General features: G+C 29.8%; 1 protein-coding gene across 1 annotated transcript; it reads left to right on the forward strand.

Annotated features, from left to right (window-relative positions):
- The first annotated feature begins 495 nt into the window (after positions 1 to 495).
- Positions 496 to 5097, forward strand: LOC114182547 (SET domain-containing protein). Its single transcript, XM_028069437.2, has 5 exons — positions 496 to 1244; positions 1330 to 1375; positions 1469 to 1569; positions 3150 to 3248; positions 3477 to 5097. Exons 1-5 carry the CDS (start codon positions 573 to 575, stop codon positions 4515 to 4517), a joined length of 1959 nt encoding a protein of 652 aa, XP_027925238.2. The 5' UTR covers positions 496 to 572; the 3' UTR covers positions 4518 to 5097.
- Positions 5098 to 18349: the final 13252 nt, after the last annotated feature.

Raw genomic sequence — 18349 nt, forward strand, 5'->3', positions numbered from 1 at the left:
ATTTAGATTGCATGAAACTTGTTCGATGCGAAAAAATGAATCAATTAAATATCATCTTCACTACTCCAACTATGCTTAAGTTAGAATACCGATTTGTAGAACTCAAAGTTTACATTTTTATTTTTCTTTTAATCTCACATTTTTATGTTTATTTATAATTTTTTTTTTACCTTCGTGGTTTTGAAGAGATTACCGTGCTTTGACTCGCAAGCTAAAATAATAATGTGATTCCTTCGACTAAAGCATTCATGATATTTTTTTATCTGGGGGTCTAGAGCCTATTATTTATAATCGATTATTCCTTTGAAGTTTATAATTAAGTTTCCTAAAAGAGGTATGTGATTCCGAGTTTATTTATCAATTATTTTTATTTTATTTTATTGATTATTAACGTGAGTTGAACACTCATAAAAGTTGTTATTCAAAATTGGGTCTTCTATTTGTTCTAAAATTAACATTTAATGTTAAATATTCTAAAAGACGAGAAGCCCCTAAATAGAATTGGAGAAATGCTTTGGGTTATGCACCAATAACGTGTTGAGAAATGTGGAGAAGGAGAAAGAGAAAGAAAGATGGAGATGAGAAGCAGGGAAGAGATTGAGATTGGAAGAGACATAACTCCAACACTCACTCCTCTCTCTTTCTCTCTTCACAATTCCAATCTCAACACTCACTGCTCCGCCTGTTTCTCTCCTCTTTCCGGTCCTTTTCCGTCCATTCCCAATCCCCCCTTCTACTGCTCCCCTCCCTGCTCCGCCGCCCTTTCCCCTCTCCACCACTCCTCCGCCGAGATCCACCTCCCTCCCTCCGCCCATTCCTCCCACCTCCGCGCCGCCCTCCGCCTCCTCCGCTCCCACCGCCCCTCCCCCTCCCTTCGCCTCGCCGGCCTCCTCTCCAACCACCGCATCCTCACCTCTCCTCAAACCCCTTCCCTCTCCCATGATGACGACAATGTTTCTGAGAGCATCAGGCTCGGTGCCGCCGCCATGGCTGAAGCCATCGCCGAGCAGCGCGGTGTTCCGAACGGCGACGCCGTTTTGGAGGAGGCTACGATTGCGTTTTGCGCAGTGCTAACGAACGCCGTGGAGGTGCACGATGACGAAGGGCGCGCCCTCGGAATCGCGGTTTTTGATCCCACCTTCTCTTGGATCAACCACAGCTGTTCTCCCAACGCATGCTACCGTTTCATCCTCTCTTCTCATTCCGATGAACCTGAACTTCTTCGCATTGCCCCGCATCCACAAGTGAACTACTCTTGTTTCTTCTACTTCGTTATGTTACTTTTTTGCTTCTCTTGTCCTCTGTTTAGACTGTACTTGTGTTTTGCAGATGGGTAGTGGTGGGGTTTGTGTTAGCAGTAATGAATTTGCCCAAGGTGGTTGTTGTTGTTAGTCAGTTCATTGTTTAATATGCTTTACCTTTTCAAAAATGGAAAACTAATGAATTGATTTTTTGCATGAAAATGTAGAGGTTCTAGGTTATGGCCCTAGATTGGTTGCGAGGAGTATCAAGAAAATTAAAAAGGGAGAAGAAGTCACTGTGGCCTATACGGATATCTTGCAGCCCAAGGTATGGTTCAAATTAGTTTGTTTTTTTATTTATCCGCTGTTAATTAAAATAGTTTTACACTCTCAATCAATTAAAAATCACCCTAAACTCAACAACCAATTAAAATTGCACTCTTAATACTTGTTACCAAAAATTAACAATCTTATTACAAAACTCAACAATCTTACATATATGAGATGGTGTTATGTTATGACCCAAGAGGAAGAATTTGAAATGGACCATTTAGATTTGAGCCCAAATGATGATTTACAAGAAGATCAACATAGTCACTATGTGAAGCCCTAAAGGAAGGGGAAACAACCCAAATGGATGGAAGATTACGTGGTTAATGGCAAAGCTGGAAGGAAATAGATTGCGATAGTTTTGCAAAGATCCTATGCGATTTGTCCTTTTTTTTTCCTTTTGTTTTGCACTAGTTATTTCCCTAACAAACTATATATATCTTTTGTTTTGACTATGAAAGAAAAGGAGAGTAATCTTTTCCTCTTGCAACTTTGCAAGGCTAATGGTTTCGGAAAGCTAGTTTGGTCGGCTTCACATCGGATCTCTGGCTTGAGACTGGAAATAAAACAGCTCAAGTAAAATGGTGCCCTCTGGCTTGAGACTGGAAATAAAACAACTCAAGTAAAATGGTGTCGATAAATTATGAACATGATTGGCAAGATTCTCGAACTGAGCTTGGTATTCTTAAACCAAATTGGTTTGGGTCAATTTGGTGAGCGCTTGAGGATTGTCAAAATCTGAAGGGCAAATCTCAATTCCATGGATTGGAGAAATGAGGCCCAAGATGAGAGTTGGCCATTGTTGTGCATCCATTAATACCAACTTAAGGCTTCTCCTTCCATGTAGAACGAAGCAATTCGTAATCATTGTTCATTTGTGGTATGATGATAGTAAAAAAACTGATTTACTTTGAAGACACAATCCAAGGGGTTCTCACCATTGAATTGAGGTACGTCCAGTTTGATGGTGGTGGGTAAGTGTAATGGGTTGTCGATTTGTAGCTTTGGATCCGCAAATTTGCTTTCTAAAGCATCCAGTTTAGTGGATAAGGCTTTAATAGTAGAAATATGAGCTTCTATGGTGGCAACATCGTTAGTAGATGTCAACCTGCCATTCTCTCAATGAAAGTACTAAATGATAAGTCTCAACAAAAAAGAATAGGCCAGAGAAAAAGAAACAGAGAGAAGATGGAGAAAGATTATTTTCCTTTTCTTTCACAGTCAAAACAAAAGACATATATAGTTTCTTAGGGAAATAACTAATTTGTGCAAAACAAAAGGAAAAACAAAGGACAATATCTCGTAGGATCTTTGCAAAACTAACAAAATCTATTTCCTTCTAGCTTTGCCATTGACCATGTAATCTTTCATCTATTTGTGCTGTTTCCCCTTCCTTTTGGGCTTCACATAGTGACTATACTGATCTTCTCATTATAATTAGTTGAAGTTTTACGTTACTTTTCTCTTTGAAACTTGGTATTTTCTTTTCTTTTGGTTTCTTCTTCGCATTTTATTGAGTTCTTTCACTTCCCTTTTTGATCAATTCTATTGATGTCAACTTGTATTTTTCTTGTCTAGGCAATGAGACAGTGGGAGCTATGGTCCAAGTATAGGTTTGTTTGTTGTTGCAAACGATGTAGAGCTCTTCCTTTTTCATACGTGGATCATGCATTGCAAGTAAGTATTTGAAATTGATATTCTACTCTTAGTTAAGCCAGCCTTTACCAGACATTTTCTGCTACTCACTCAACTACAGTTTTATTTGACTTTTTCGGTCTTCAATTTTCTAATAAATATTCCTACTACTAAACTTGGGATGGAAATTGCCACAACTTACTGATATTATTTACTGATATTATTATTGGACACTGGACAGCCTAACATCATGGTCAATTTATTTTTTAGGAAATTTCAATTTTCAGTTATGATTCAACGGGTTCATATTCCAAGTTCCTCAAAGACATGGCTGATAGAAAATTGAGTGAGTGCATTGATGATGTCATGTCAGAGTATCTTTCGGTTGGTGATCCCGAGTCTTGTTGTGATAAGCTTGAGAAGATACTCATGCAAGGTCTAAATGAGCAGTTAGAAGACGTTAAAGGAAAATCAGATTCTAAGTTCATGCTGCATCCCCTAAACCACCATTCTTTAAAAGCGTACACAACACTGGCTTCAGCGTATAAAGTTTGTGCCGGTGATTTATTGTCTGTAGATTCTGAAATAGATACAAACCAGTTAAAGGCTTTTGACATGAGCAGGACCAGTGCTGCATATTCGCTGTTACTTGCTGGTGCAACTCATCATCTCTTCAATTCTGAATCCTCACTGATTGCATCTGTTGCAAATTTTTGGATAGGAGCTGGTGAATCTTTGTTATTCCTAAGCAGAAGTTCTGAATGGAGTACGTGCGATATTTTGGGTCTGATTGTTCCAAACCTTAATTCTGCCATTAAATTCAAATGGTCGAAGTGTTCATTAGTTGATAGGATTAGAACCTGTATAGCAAATGGTCAGATTAACAGTGCAGATTTTGAGAATGTATCAAATGAATTTATTTGTTGTGTCTCAGACATTACACAGAAAGTGTGGGGTTTTCTTATCTCTGATTGCCCTTTTTTGAGATCCTGTAAAGATCCTATTAATTTCAGTTGGGTAATGTCTACCAAAAGCTCCGATACAATGGATGTTGAGGTTTGCGTTAACAAAAGTTACAAAACTGAGATCTGTTATACCCATGAACCTGAAAACAACATCTATATTTGTGAAGAACCAACCTCCACTGATGATGTAGTAGCATGCCTTTTACAGCTTGGTTTACACTGCCTAGCTTATGGGGGATTGTTGGGCAGTATTTGTTATGGTCCTCAGTCTCATATGGTTTGTCGTGTTCTAAATGTTCTAGACCGTGAAAAGAATTTTGTTTTATATTCTCGTGAAGAATCTTGAAAGTTCATGTATGCAACCTTGTCAGATATCCGGTGTCAATACGAATATTTGGGTTTATTTTAGCTTGATAACTGATAAACATCAAGATGAAGTTGATGGATTTTTTTTTTTTTTTTAATTTGGGAGTAGTTTGTTTTCTGTAGCAAGAAGATTGGTGCATGACAAAGTTTTGGGAATGCATCGGAGAAGAGATAAATGTACGGTTCATTTCCAGCATCAAAGGAAGTAAAATGGAAGGCGGAAGCTTATATGACCATTGAAGATGAAATGGTATTCTGCTAGCTCTGCTGAATGTTTCTTCATCTTCCACTTTTAAGAAATGGTATTGTTTTGTTAAGGATTAGGGGCAGTTATCATAGTTATGGAAGAACTTAGGACTGTTCTACTTGGTTCAATTATGTATTTTAGCAGTTTTTTGTAGAAGGTTTGGTGGCAGACCATTGTTAGTTTTTTAGGAACAATTATTAGATCAAGATTTAATTATATGATTACTAATTAAGCATAGCTTAAATGTACCAAAATTTTTAAAATGTAGTGGGGTCCTATCTCGACTGCATAATGCACACAATCGATTGGCATTGTTTTTCTTCTCTTTTTATTTTACGATAGTAAATGCTCTTAGTTCAAAGCTAAGTGATATTTTTTAAATCAGTTGTTCTATAATGTCATTCGATTAAGTTTATATATTACACAACACTGCATTTCCAAGAAGAAAATACAACAATAACAAACACAAATAAAATGTCTCCCTAATTTTATTGATCAACCATCAATACACTTAGTTTATGTTACTCAAGGTATAATAATAATAATTTATAAAAACACATATAATGATGCACTAATTTGCAATCAAAATAAGATATACATCACATATATTAACTATAGCACCGTAACTTACCTTAAACTCGACAAATTACAATTAAATCATTGTCAAGCAATATACAAAAATCTCCCATCACATTCCATTTAACTAGTATAATTTGTTACAATCAGCGTTTTTTTTTTTTGAAAGACTTATATACACATTTTTCACGAGAAATTAATACCTAACTCACATTATTGGAAAAATCAACCTTAGTTTAATATGTTAGGGTGATGCATCTACTATAGAAAATGGTGATACAAAATGTATTTAAATTTATCATAATTTGAAGTCTTCTATATGTAAAAGTATCATTAATGAAACTTATTATATCTTTTTTCAATAAATTTGTTACTAAATAGTGCGATTTTAAAGGCTTAATACCATCTTAAAAATCCTTATCACATATCCCAAAAGGACAACATCCATAAAGGACATATATAATGCATATAGCACAGGTAATTTACAACACTATGTACCATACCAATCATGATGTGTGTTGGATTTGCAATGGCGTGACCATTTGGTATTGTTGCTGGCTGGTATTGTGTTGTGAAATTAGGTATAGAGTTGGAAATACAGAATTATGTGTATGTGTGAGAAAATTTTGATTGTATGCATATTGGTTGGACATAGAATGAATGATAAACTTGTGAATTTATAGAATGAATGATAAACTTGTGAATTTATTATTTTTAGGTAGAATAACTTCTCTCATTAACTTTTTTTAAGTGTTTATGACCTGTGTAAAACTAGAAATGCAAGTTTGGTATGTTAGGCATTGTCAAATTTGAGGTTAAAGTTGTTTGTGATTTTGTAGACTTGTTGGAAAGCCTCTTTCTAGGCCATGGCTAAAATATGGCAAAGAGTCAGGGGAGGTCTTCTCACTTGGCAAATAAGACTCTTAATGAACGAATGCCAAATTTGATTTTGGTCGAGGTTTAGGAAGATTGGCATTCACTTAGTGAACTTGTCTTACTAGGTAATTTAACTTATTTGGTTCCAGTGTTGGACTCGCTAATCGAGACATCCATTCACTAGGCAAGTGAACCATCAAGGTTTACTTGTTGAGCGAGTGTATGTTTTCGCTGGATGATTCTATAAAATTCTGATTTTATATGATTGGAAGAGTAAATTTAATGAGATGTATGAGAATGATTCCAAGAGATGTTTTATAGTGAGAGGCAGTGGCGGACCTTTATTGGAGCAGGCTAGGCCATGGCCCTCCCTTAATTTTTTAATTTTATTTATATTATATTATATATATATATATATATATATATATATAAATTTTAAATTTTTTTAAATTTTCAAATTATATGTAATATATAGTGAAATAGAAGTTTAATTTAGTATTTTTTATTTATTTTAATATAACATTTAATATTAATAAATAATAAAATATATAATCAAATATAATAAAAAATAAAAATATTTATTAACATATTTTTTATTTTTTCATTGTATTTTTAAGTTTTTCACAACTTATTATGATCTTTTGTTTTTATTTTGAAAAAAAAAATAGTTAAATACAAATTTGTTATTTTTTCTCTCATTTCTCATTTATTTATTTTTTTCATTTGTAAAAAAAAAAAGTAAATTTTTTATATCATCACTTGATAATGAAATATTTGTTTAATAATTAACATTATTTTTTACCATATGAGTCTTATATTTTTTTTTTATGATTATGAGAGAAAAAATGATTGTTCTATGTGTTTTTTTATAACTATCTTTTATTTGAAACTTGTTTGTCATTGATTTTTTTTAGTGACTCTTAATTTTTCATTTTTTAATTATGATAAATTATTTTTTAATCTTAAACTTAAAAAAGAAATAGATATATTGATGAAGAATAAAAGAATGAATTTATTTGTTAAAAGTGGTAAAAAGAAAGTTATCCATGGCGATGAAAATAATTCAAATTCAATATTTTATCTTAACGTATCTTGAATCATGATACAAATGATTATATTGTTCAATTAGAGGAACATGTTTTATATTAATTATTTGGAAGGTGTTTATATTTACGTTGAAAAATAAATAGTTGACAATTTTAGTTTTAATTCAATTATTGATGAGTTCAAAAATCTGAAAAAACGAAGGACAATCCTTTACATATGTGTGATTTCTTTTGTATGTACAATTATAGTAAATTATTTATTCATTTTTACTTTTATTGTATTAGTTACACTAATTAAATATATAAATTTTGAATTTTGAATATATTATTTTGGCTCCCCCAAAATTATTGGTTAAGATCCATCACTGGTGAGAGGAACATGATATTATTGTTTTTATATGTATTGTGTGGTTATACATTCCTAAGGAGGAAAGGTATAATGTGTAGGTTTAGGATATGCATTCATTAGGGACACTCATTGGAAGCTATCCTTTTACTCTACTAGACTCACATACTCTCATAGAAGAAGGAGTCTAGGTGGTGAAAAGGAAAGGATGTTCCTATAATTGGTCTTGGAGTTGTGGACTTCATTTCTTTTAGGCTATAATTAAGCTCACCCTGTCATGAGAGGAGAGAACCAAGTATCATATTGGAAATTGTAACACTAAGGATTTCATTTTACATAATAAAGCAAAGCTTCTAAAGTTTGAGTGGATGCATAAATCCGGATAAATTGAGTCTAGATATTTTATGTTTATGATTATAGTCTAAACTACAAAGTGTGTGATTGAGGGTGAAGTTTTGAATTTATTTGATTGTTATGATTTCTAAATTTTATCTTTAGCTTACCCTCCTTTATGTGTTGGTTGTTATGTTCTGTTTGCTATAATCATTATTATAGTGTGAGCAAATGACACTACAAGTGGTGATGGTGCTAGCCAATAGGTTGAGAGCCCTTTTTTGAACGAGTTTTTTGGGAAGTATGCATATAAGTATATGAAATAGTGTAATTAATTGTCTTCAAATGTATTTTGAAAAACTTTTAGAAGCCTATGTATTTTGAAAGACTATGACTATATAAGGTATGTAATTACACTATTATTTTGTGGTTATGTATGTTTTTCCTTGATCATATGGCTAGGTATTGTTTAATGCTAAAATTGTAAGAAACTTAAAGAGAGTAGTATAATCTATTTTATTGGGTCATTACAATGTATGTTAATCAAATTGGCGTAGTGGAATGGTGGTAGGTTATGTTTCTTAATAGTGAAAGGTGCACGAGAAGAATTATCTTACTCATGATTTGGTGGTGGATACATCATGGATTTCTTTGTCATGGAATGATATTAAATCATGTTAGGTATAGTTTTTTGTAATATAAACATAGTATAGATGATTTCTTATATTATTATAGTCTTGTCTTTTGGAGGATGGTACCGATATAAGATATACCCTGACAACCTGTTTTCTAAATATTTATACTGAAATTTTATATTTTAATAGTATTATGCTATTAAAATGGGATGTTACATTTATGGTATCAGAGTAGTTTGTCCTTAGAAAGACCTGAGGGTTGTGGGTTTGTCACGTCCTGCGTGTATAAGTGTTTAAGTTGAGATTGTAGAGATGTTTACGAAACAGAAAGTATTAAGAACAAAATAAATCTTGATAGAGTGATGATGATGCATACTCATATATCAAAGATAGTTTTCCTTTCTTAATGAAAGTTTGGAGAAAGAAGAGTGGTGGACAAGAGGTAGTTGGTAAAAAGTAGGTTGTGTAGTTAGTAGATGTTGACAGAGTATGTATGTAAGAGTTGTGTGTGTTAAAGGAAGAGACATAGTTATAGTTTAAGTTATGTTTTTTAAACTATACTAGACATGTTTTCATCTCTGTGGTTTGTGTGTAGTGTTCAATAGTAGTAGAGGAACACAAATTCAAGGCCAACTTGATTTTCTTACCTTTACAATAGTCAGAGAAGGCCAATAAGGCAATTTTTTGCCTAAAAGATATGAAATTGTTGTGCATTGACTATTAAGGGGTAAAGAAAAACTGAGTTTTGGTTCTATAGGTTGGAGAAGATGTGGAATCTAGAGGAGAGATGTTGGATCAAATGAGCTTCAAGAGGAGGTTTTTGCAAAGGTATTTTTTCCGGATAAAGTAAAAGTTAACAAGAAAAGATGAGTAAGGTTAGTGCAAAGTGAGATGTCACTGCGTGAGTAAGCAACAAGGTTTGAGAATATGATAAGGTGAAAATCAAAAGCAATGTTTGAATCTTGTGAAATACTTGAGGATAAGATGAAAAGGTCAGTGGCCTAATGTAGTTAATGGAGGTTCGTCTCTTGGTGGAGGTGATTAATACGATGAAGAGCTTTGAGGACCAATCAAGTATGGTGGTGCTTTCTCAAGAGAGAAAATTTGCCTACTAGTAAGGGTAAGGTATCATATGAGCCTTGTGCCAAACCAATAATAGAAGAAGGTGGTTGGATCCTCTCAGTAGCAACAATCGCATCAACGACGTGAACAAAAAGGATGTTCAAGTGTTGAGGTTCACACGGGAGAAAGGATCGTCCTTGGATTGAGGTGAAGTGTTTTAAGTGCCAGAAGGAGAGGCACACTGCTAAGGATTGTTCTCAAAGGGAAAGACAAGATAGTGCTACTAGCATACAATTAAGGAGGAAAGGTTTTGAGTAGCTGAAAAGGGTGTTTGCAATGGCTGGTGCTGAAGCGGTTAGAACAAATAGTCTCACCCAAAATGTATGTTACATAAATGCTAGTTCTGTTAAGTGTTTTGGTTTGGTTTGGAACAACACATTACTTTGTGTCACATGCATGTGTAGATGAGTTGGGTTACATATAAGGAAATTGGACTTTGAGCTGGTGGTTTTGCTATAATTTTGACTAAATGAAAAATGTTTTGGTGTGTGACATGTCTTGTAGTAGTTGAAGGATCTCAATTCAAAGTCAATTGGAATTGTTTCTTTTGCAAAGTTGAGACATAATTTCAAGAGTGAATTGATTGTTTTTCTAAATCCTAAAATTATTATCATTATAATTCTATAAAAAAACATTGATTAATAATATATTAGACTACATTGAGTATATAACAATGACACATAACATTGCCTTGTTGCCTTATTACATGACAATGATAATGTCACATGCCACACCATGAAATCTGACATAAAAATAACAAAAAATTTAACAAAATTAAAATTAAAAAAACTTTAAAAACAAAATAAAATTGTAATTCAATTGAAAAAAAAAAACAAATTGAAATTCAATTAAAACAAAAAGTTAAGTGGAACCTGACTTAAAACTTTTCAATAAAATTAAAGATAAAATGAATGATTAAGTCTATCTTAAAATATAATAAACAATAAAAAGTAAAAAATAAAGTAAATAAGTTAGAAACTTGAAGTTGTACCTAGAATAAGTTATAGTCCATCACTATCAGTTTCTAATATATCTTGTCCAACAATTTATAATTATTATTTTTATTTTAAATAATAATAATAATAAAATATAGTAAAATATAAAAAAAAATTAAATAAACTGAGAACTAAAAATATATAAAATAAATTAAATAATCTTTTTGATATATTTTAACAAACATATTTTTGTGCGGTTAAAATTAGAAAATAATGTAATTACATTAATATTTGCTTTACAATTGTCAAAGAAGTTTCTAAACCTTTTATAAAGTCATTTATTTATTGTGACCTATAGGAAGGTGCATCTAACCAACCATTCACACATCCTTAACATGATCATCATTTTCTATTATAAATACAACAACTAAGCTTCTCAACTCTCCCATTACACTTCAAACTCATTTGTCTAATAATACGCTAAAGCTGTCTAATTATAAGTAAATAAGATTATAATTTAATTAATGAAATTTTCTTTTAAACTCATTAAGTATAGTTCAAATTCTATTCTGATTGTTTAATTTTCATGAAAAATGTAATTAGATCTCTGATTCTTATTTGATTCAAATTAATTCTTTAATTCTTTAATTATTTGATTAGAGTTTTTTTTTAAATTGACGTTAAATTTTCTTCATAATCAATTCATCAAATCACTTAATTTACAAAATAAAATTAATTTAAATATATAAAATTTTAAGTGAGATAATTTAATATATTAATTTTGACAAAAATTTAGTATGAATATAACAGAAAGTATTTAGATTATTTTATAAAATTAAATGACTAAACTAAATTAAATAAAAATAAATTATCTAATTGAATTTTTTATAAGAATCAAAGGATTAAAAAAATATTTTAACCTTTATAATATTAATAAAAATTGACGAATAATAACTTAATGAAATTTGTAATAAAGATATATTAATATCTTTTAAATCTATTTTTTTAAACAAAATTTTATATTTGATTGAATAGGACTGTACTGATACTAAATATAATTTGAATTTTATTTTTATAAAAATAATTTTATAATTAATTTAATAAGAATATATTAATATTAAAGAAATTTGAGATTTTTTTTCTTAAAATAATTTTATAACTAATTTAATCAATAGAGAATTTCTTTTACTGATCCATCATTTAAAACGAAAAATGCTTCTCAACCTCTCAACCATCATTTGAAGAAGTAAACCAGGTTGGGACTCTATACAACAATACAACAACAGCAGGCAAAGGATTGAGAACAAAAAAAATAGCTATATGGATAGAGAGATTCCTCTTTCCCAAACAAGTCTTCTTATATGTCTATCATATAAACTTTATCCGTTGAATTTCTGAGTTACAACTACAAAAAAAAATAGTTCATAGCTCATCATCTAAAGAATTAATTGATTCATTGTTAAATCTCTGAATCTCACAACTACATAAGTCAAAATTACATATCTAATTTCTAATTTTTCAAAATTCTATGCCATTGAATCTCTAAGTCACACAAATCTAATTTGTGATTTAAAACATACAAATTCAAAAACTTTTTTTTTATAAAGAAGGGTGATAATTTCAAACTATTAAAATTTGTATTTCAAACTATTCTAATTTAATAACTATCCTTTCAAAAATAAATCACTATAATTATTTATGATAAAAAAATTCATTTTCTAATATGCCCTTTAGTAAGTACTTTTTAAAATTCAAGCAATTGCTTACAAAAAAATATATTACCTATAATTAAATTATAAAAATGATTGATCCTTCTAATCAGACTATAAACTATACGCATCGCTATCGCTTTTATACGCTACTTATTATCAATGACACATATATCTTATAAGATCTAACAAGAATTTAAACAAAAAACCTACATCTTAACCTTTAGGGTTAAATTGTTAATAATTTCATTTGTATTATTAACATAGAAATCATCCAATTTCACCAAATACTATATACAACACCATAATCAAGAACATAAAACTAAGAAAAACATCACAAAAGCATAGTAGCTTGCAACCAATTACCATAAACAAAAAGTTATGAAATAACCCAGGACAGTACACTAATTATCTCAAACTGTATCAACATACTCATGGAAGAGAAAAGTTAAAAACACATGATCTAATATTTTACTAACTCAAGACAATCCTGTTCCCAAGCATGAGAATGGACAATGGACAAACAACTTGTGTTAGAAAAGAAAATGATAAAGAATGGAATCAAAAAATAATTATTCTCTTTGCCTCATTCGATCCAATTATTTGTTAGCAGTTAATAAAAGTAAATCAGTTAACAAAGTGAAAATATTATATTAAATTGTTGATTACAACTAAATAAGTTGGTTTGTTAAATACAGATGGTATGTTTCTATTGTTGTCCTTTAATGAAGCATAGTTGCTATAACTATGTTAAAAATGATGTTCAGTTTTGTTCTTATGTTATGTGATATTGCCAACCTTTACACATGTTTTAAATAAACAACGTATTAATTACATAATTCATCACATCATTCATAATGTCCATTCACCGCATGAGATCAATAGCTGTTTTCCCATATCAAATTCACATACAAAAAGTTATTTTTATCAGCAAAGTATATATATATATATATATATATATATATATATATATATATATATATATATATATATATATATATATATATATATATATATATATATATATATATATATATATATTTTGTTTTGGGTGTAGGGACCAAGCACCTATGGTCAACACTTAAATTACCCTTTTTCTCCTCACTGTTCTCTTCTTACGTAGCTTGTCGTATCCTCCCTTCCATACAATCTTCCTTCTTCCTTGATTGGTCAGGCGGGCGATTGGTGTACCTGTCTAAAAGACTCCGATACTTAAGTTAGTTAAGGCCGATCGGTAGATAGTTATAACCGTTGTAATTAATGCGAATTAAAGATCCTCACCAACCTACCTTGGGCCCCTATTTATAGTTTCCGGTGTGGGCCTGTGATTAGGGCTCCTTAATCATAGTCCAATTGCTTTTTAATTTTGATTACTAACTTGTTTTATTTTAATTAATCTGATTGATTGGTCAAGGTTCCCGTTTGGCCGACCGATCGAGGGTCGCACGGCCTGACGGGTTGCCCTTTAAAGTTGAGAGTCTCTATGAAGATGGAAACCAAGTTCAAAAAGAGATGAAAGCAGAGGGAGTGTTTAGTCCGTCTGACCGACGGGTAGTGGATTTAGTGTGTTCAGAGCTGAGACTCCGATGAGCTGGTCGCCTTAGCGTCTGCTACAAGATTCATCTGTAACGGGCGGCCTGTAGCCGCTTGACTTTGTTCCGTTGGGCCGATCTGCCGATGGGCCTACAGTATATATATATATATATATATATATATATATATATATATATATATATATATATATATATATATATATATATATAATCCAGATTTACATTGCTTATTAGGAAACCCAAATCAACCTAGATAAGTATGTAAACAACAAAGTTCGAAACTAAAGAGAGTAATTAACAAAATCTGATTAAAGGATACTAAGTTGTTGATTTGATGCAGTCAATAGAACACAAATTTCAATCATTATAAAAAAAGAAACTTTTAAGACTTTATATTTTATCCAAACTCAAACATTTAATTGTGCCAAAGTAAATATTTTCTCTGGATCCACTCTCCCTTGTCTAAACACATTCCTGTTCCTATGGTTCAATATGTTCCAAATAATTGATATCCATAAGTCCTTCTATAACTTATTTCCTTTTGTTAAAAGTTGTTAAAGAAAATAGTTGGAAATGCATATTTAACTGATTATGTTGCACTGAGCTTATACCTACCCATTTATTACACAAGTTCCACACTCTGATTATAGTATTACAAGTTAAGAACAAGTGGGTTGTGTTTTTCTCCTCTAACCCACATAGAGGACATGGTGTTTCTAGTAATTTTGATCCTCTCCTCCTCAGATTTACCTTTATTGTTATTCTATTTATCATTGCCTTCCATGCAAAAATATTGTGGTGATGGGGCTACCTTTACACTCCAAAAAGATGTTAAACAAATCAGAATTTTCCCCTACAAATGGAGTTTTCAGTTTATAGTATGCAGATTTGACTGTGAAATTTTGTTCGTCATCTTTCCATACCCAAAGGTCATCTACATCTCTTTGTATTTGTGTTTGATTTAACAATTGTTTAAAATCCTCTAGTTGAGTCAATTCCCACTTGAACCATTCTCTTCTCTATTCTATTGTCCATACCCAACCCGTGTTAGTCCATATGCCAAACTCCCTTATTGTTTTATCCGTATTAATTGAGTTCCTATATAATCTAAGGAACCTAATATATGAAGGTGATGATCCCATCCATTTATCTTACCAAAACTTAATCCTATAGTCCGAACCTACTTTCCGCTCTAGGTTTTGGTCAAACCATTTCCCTTCCTCTCTTTCACCACATACATCACATAAGTCTTTCCACCACTTTGATGTGTAATGTTTTCTATTGTTGCCTCTTAGACCTCTCCAAGACCCATATTTTGATTGTAATATATCCTTCCACAATCCCTGTTCATCCGTACCTAATCTCCACTTCCATTTTGCTAATAGGGCTTTGTTAAACAAGTGGATGTCTTTTATTCCAATTCCTCCTTCGTGTTTAATTTGCACAAATTTTCCAACCTTACCCAAACAATCTTTCTACTGCCATGTCCCCAACCCCATAGAAATTTTCTTTGAAGGTTCTTAATAGTCTTACATATGCCCACTGGAGCTTTGTAAAAAGAGAGGTAATAAAGGGGGTAGGGCTGTGATGAATGGTTTTTATTAAACATATTCTTCTTGGAAAAGATAGATACTTGCCTTTCCATCTAGAAAATCTATTTTTAAATTTTGTAATCATTGGTTGCCAAAATGATTGCTTTTTTGGATTACCTCCTACAACCATACCCAAATATTTGAATTGTACTTCCATTATATTACAATTTAAAATATGTGAGTACCTCATTAAAGTATTTGTGTGAAATTTATTATTTATTATGTGTCAAAAACATTGCCTTTTATAAGCGTCAACAAATATAAGAGGTCTTAATTCCTAAACATGACATCATGTTCCTAAACCAAAAATTAAACATAAATCTAATAATTATATTCTAATAATATAGCTAGAGTTAATTTAAAAATAATTTCAAAAATATTTAATAAAAATATAAATTTTAATAAAAGTATCACTATACAATTTATATAAAAATTAAATTTAGTCTCAATCTAGAGAGGGACACAAATTTTCCATTATAAAAAAAATTGGGACTGAATTTAAAAAAATTAACGAAAATTAGGTTTGAATTAAATATAAGCTATCATGCACTGATACTTCAATTTGAGTTACGTATTTGTGTTCGTGTTTGATCTTTAGGATACTTTATTGATACTTTTAAATGAAGTGTCTAATTTATGAAGTCGTAATACAGAAAAATCTTTGAATAATCCAATTTTAGTGAAAAATAATAATTTGTCACTATAGTGACCAATTTAGGTACCAATATATAAACTAAATATTATTGACAACTAAAATAGTTCAAAAAATCATAATTGGTCTCTAAATTGATAACTAAAATAATTTCTATTATAAATTGGTCACTATATTTATCATGCTTTTAAGAATTATTGTATATTTTTCAATATTCATATATCACATATCGTATTCTATTATTTTCAAAATAAACGTATTGATATATCAAATACGTGTCGTATTCGATACACGTATCGTATCCGTACATCTAGAATATAACATTTACACTGACATGTGGCACTAACCCTGATATGTGGCATTGACTTTGGCATGTGAGACTACTACTCTCACGTGACATGATATTGACTTGACATGTAAACTATTTTTTAAAAATAAAATATAATTAAAAAAATCATAAAGTGACACATGTCATACACTATTTAAATATCATTAACTATTTAAACGATGTTGGAAAAAATGACTAAATTGAAGAAAAAAAAACTTAGACTTGAAAAAATAAAAACTAGAACCACATTAAAAAAAACCCATCGAAAACATAACCAAATTAATATTTAATCCTTTAATTAATTCCTATTAACTATTTATCTATCAATCTCTTTGATTTATTACCCATTTAATCTTTATATACGAAACGTGAAATTAATTAATTTTCTTTATAATCGGGTCTAAAAGTATTAAGTGCTATTAATTATTCATTTATCTTTTTAAGTTATTATTCATTTACTCTTAATAAATGAAGCGTGAAACTAATTGATTTTGTTTATAATTGACCCTAAAATAATAAAAACTAGCATTAATTATTATGTGTTTATCTCTTTCATTTATTACTCATTTTACTTTTAAAAGAATGCTAACATATATATTCCAAGAGCACGGATTAAAATATAATTAATAATTAATAATTTTATCATTTTTATATTAAAAATTGAAATAATTAATTTTATTAATTAATTATATTATAAATTTATACAACAAATTTTATAAAGATAATAAAAATTAAAATTTCTAAGAAATATTTCTTACAACATTTTGAAATATTTAAGGTCTCAAGTAAAAAGTAATAAAAAATATTTCTCTCACACTTAACTCCATTAATTAATTATATTATAAATTCATGTAATAAATTTTATAAAGATAAAAATACCTTTTAAAATTTATAAACAATATCTCTTATATATAATAATAAAAAATAAACACTTTAGAATATTTAAGGTTTCTACTACAAAACAAGACAATTATCTCAATAACACTTGAAGAGTCTCTGGTTAAAATTTGAAATGTAAAAACTTAAAAGGTTTAAAAATTAAGGTCTTTAATTTTACAAAAAAAAAAATCTAACTTTAAAATTTTTAGCAACATTAAAATATAATTATTTTATTATTTAATTCATAGTTTAATTATTTTTTATAAATTTTTTAAATGTTTAGCATTATATTTTCTTGGTTTTCATGTTAATTTAATTTTTTTTACATTTAATTATATTTTAATTTTAATCATATTAAAATATAATTATTTTATTATTTTTAAACTTTTTATTAATGTGCATCAAATAAGATATAAGACATAATTGTATAATATTTATGAACATTTTTATCTTTTAAATAAAATAAAATTACGTTAACGATTAATAATTCAGTTAACTTCAAACATAGATTATTGTTTATTTTTTACTATTTTACATAATTTTTAAATCTCATATTTACTTTTCACTCAAATGTAAAAGTTTTATAAAACCTTATTCAATTATATTTTATTTACACTTTCAAACTAAAATTTATTATTATTATTAATAGACTATTCTCTGAAATAAAAGATAATTTTAATATAAAATAATATCTTAAAATATAAGAGACAACAATAAAGATAAATTAAGTAAATTAAAAACTCGAAGTTTTACTTGAAATAACTTATACTCTATATAAAATATATATAAAATAAATTATTTTGGAAATGTTTTACCAAACATGTTTTTTGTGCCAATAGAGTTAGTGTATAAAGTAATTACATTAATTGATATTTGCTTTACTGAAAAGTTTGTAAATCTTTTATAAAATCATTTATTGTGGCCTATACAGAAAGGTGCATCTAACCAACCAATCACACATCCTTAACAGGATCATCATTTTC

Source organism: Vigna unguiculata, chromosome 4, assembly GCF_037176805.1.
Source record: "Vigna unguiculata cultivar grain cowpea cultivar isolate G323 ecotype 2 chromosome 4, ASM3717680v1, whole genome shotgun sequence".
NCBI lineage: Eukaryota > Viridiplantae > Streptophyta > Magnoliopsida > Fabales > Fabaceae > Vigna > Vigna unguiculata.

What these genes read in the sequence shown, in the direction of transcription:
- LOC114182547 (XM_028069437.2), top strand. Translation starts at nt 573, where the DNA reads ATGGAGATGAGAAGCAGGGAAGAGATTGAGATTGGAAGAGACATAACT. An exon ending in CGGATATCTTGCAGCCCAAG is followed by an intron (nt 1,570 to 3,149) that starts GTATGGTTCAAA and finishes TTTCTTGTCTAG; the next exon opens with GCAATGAGACAGTGGGAGCT. An exon ending in ACGTGGATCATGCATTGCAA is followed by an intron (nt 3,249 to 3,476) that starts GTAAGTATTTGA and finishes TTTATTTTTTAG; the next exon opens with GAAATTTCAATTTTCAGTTA.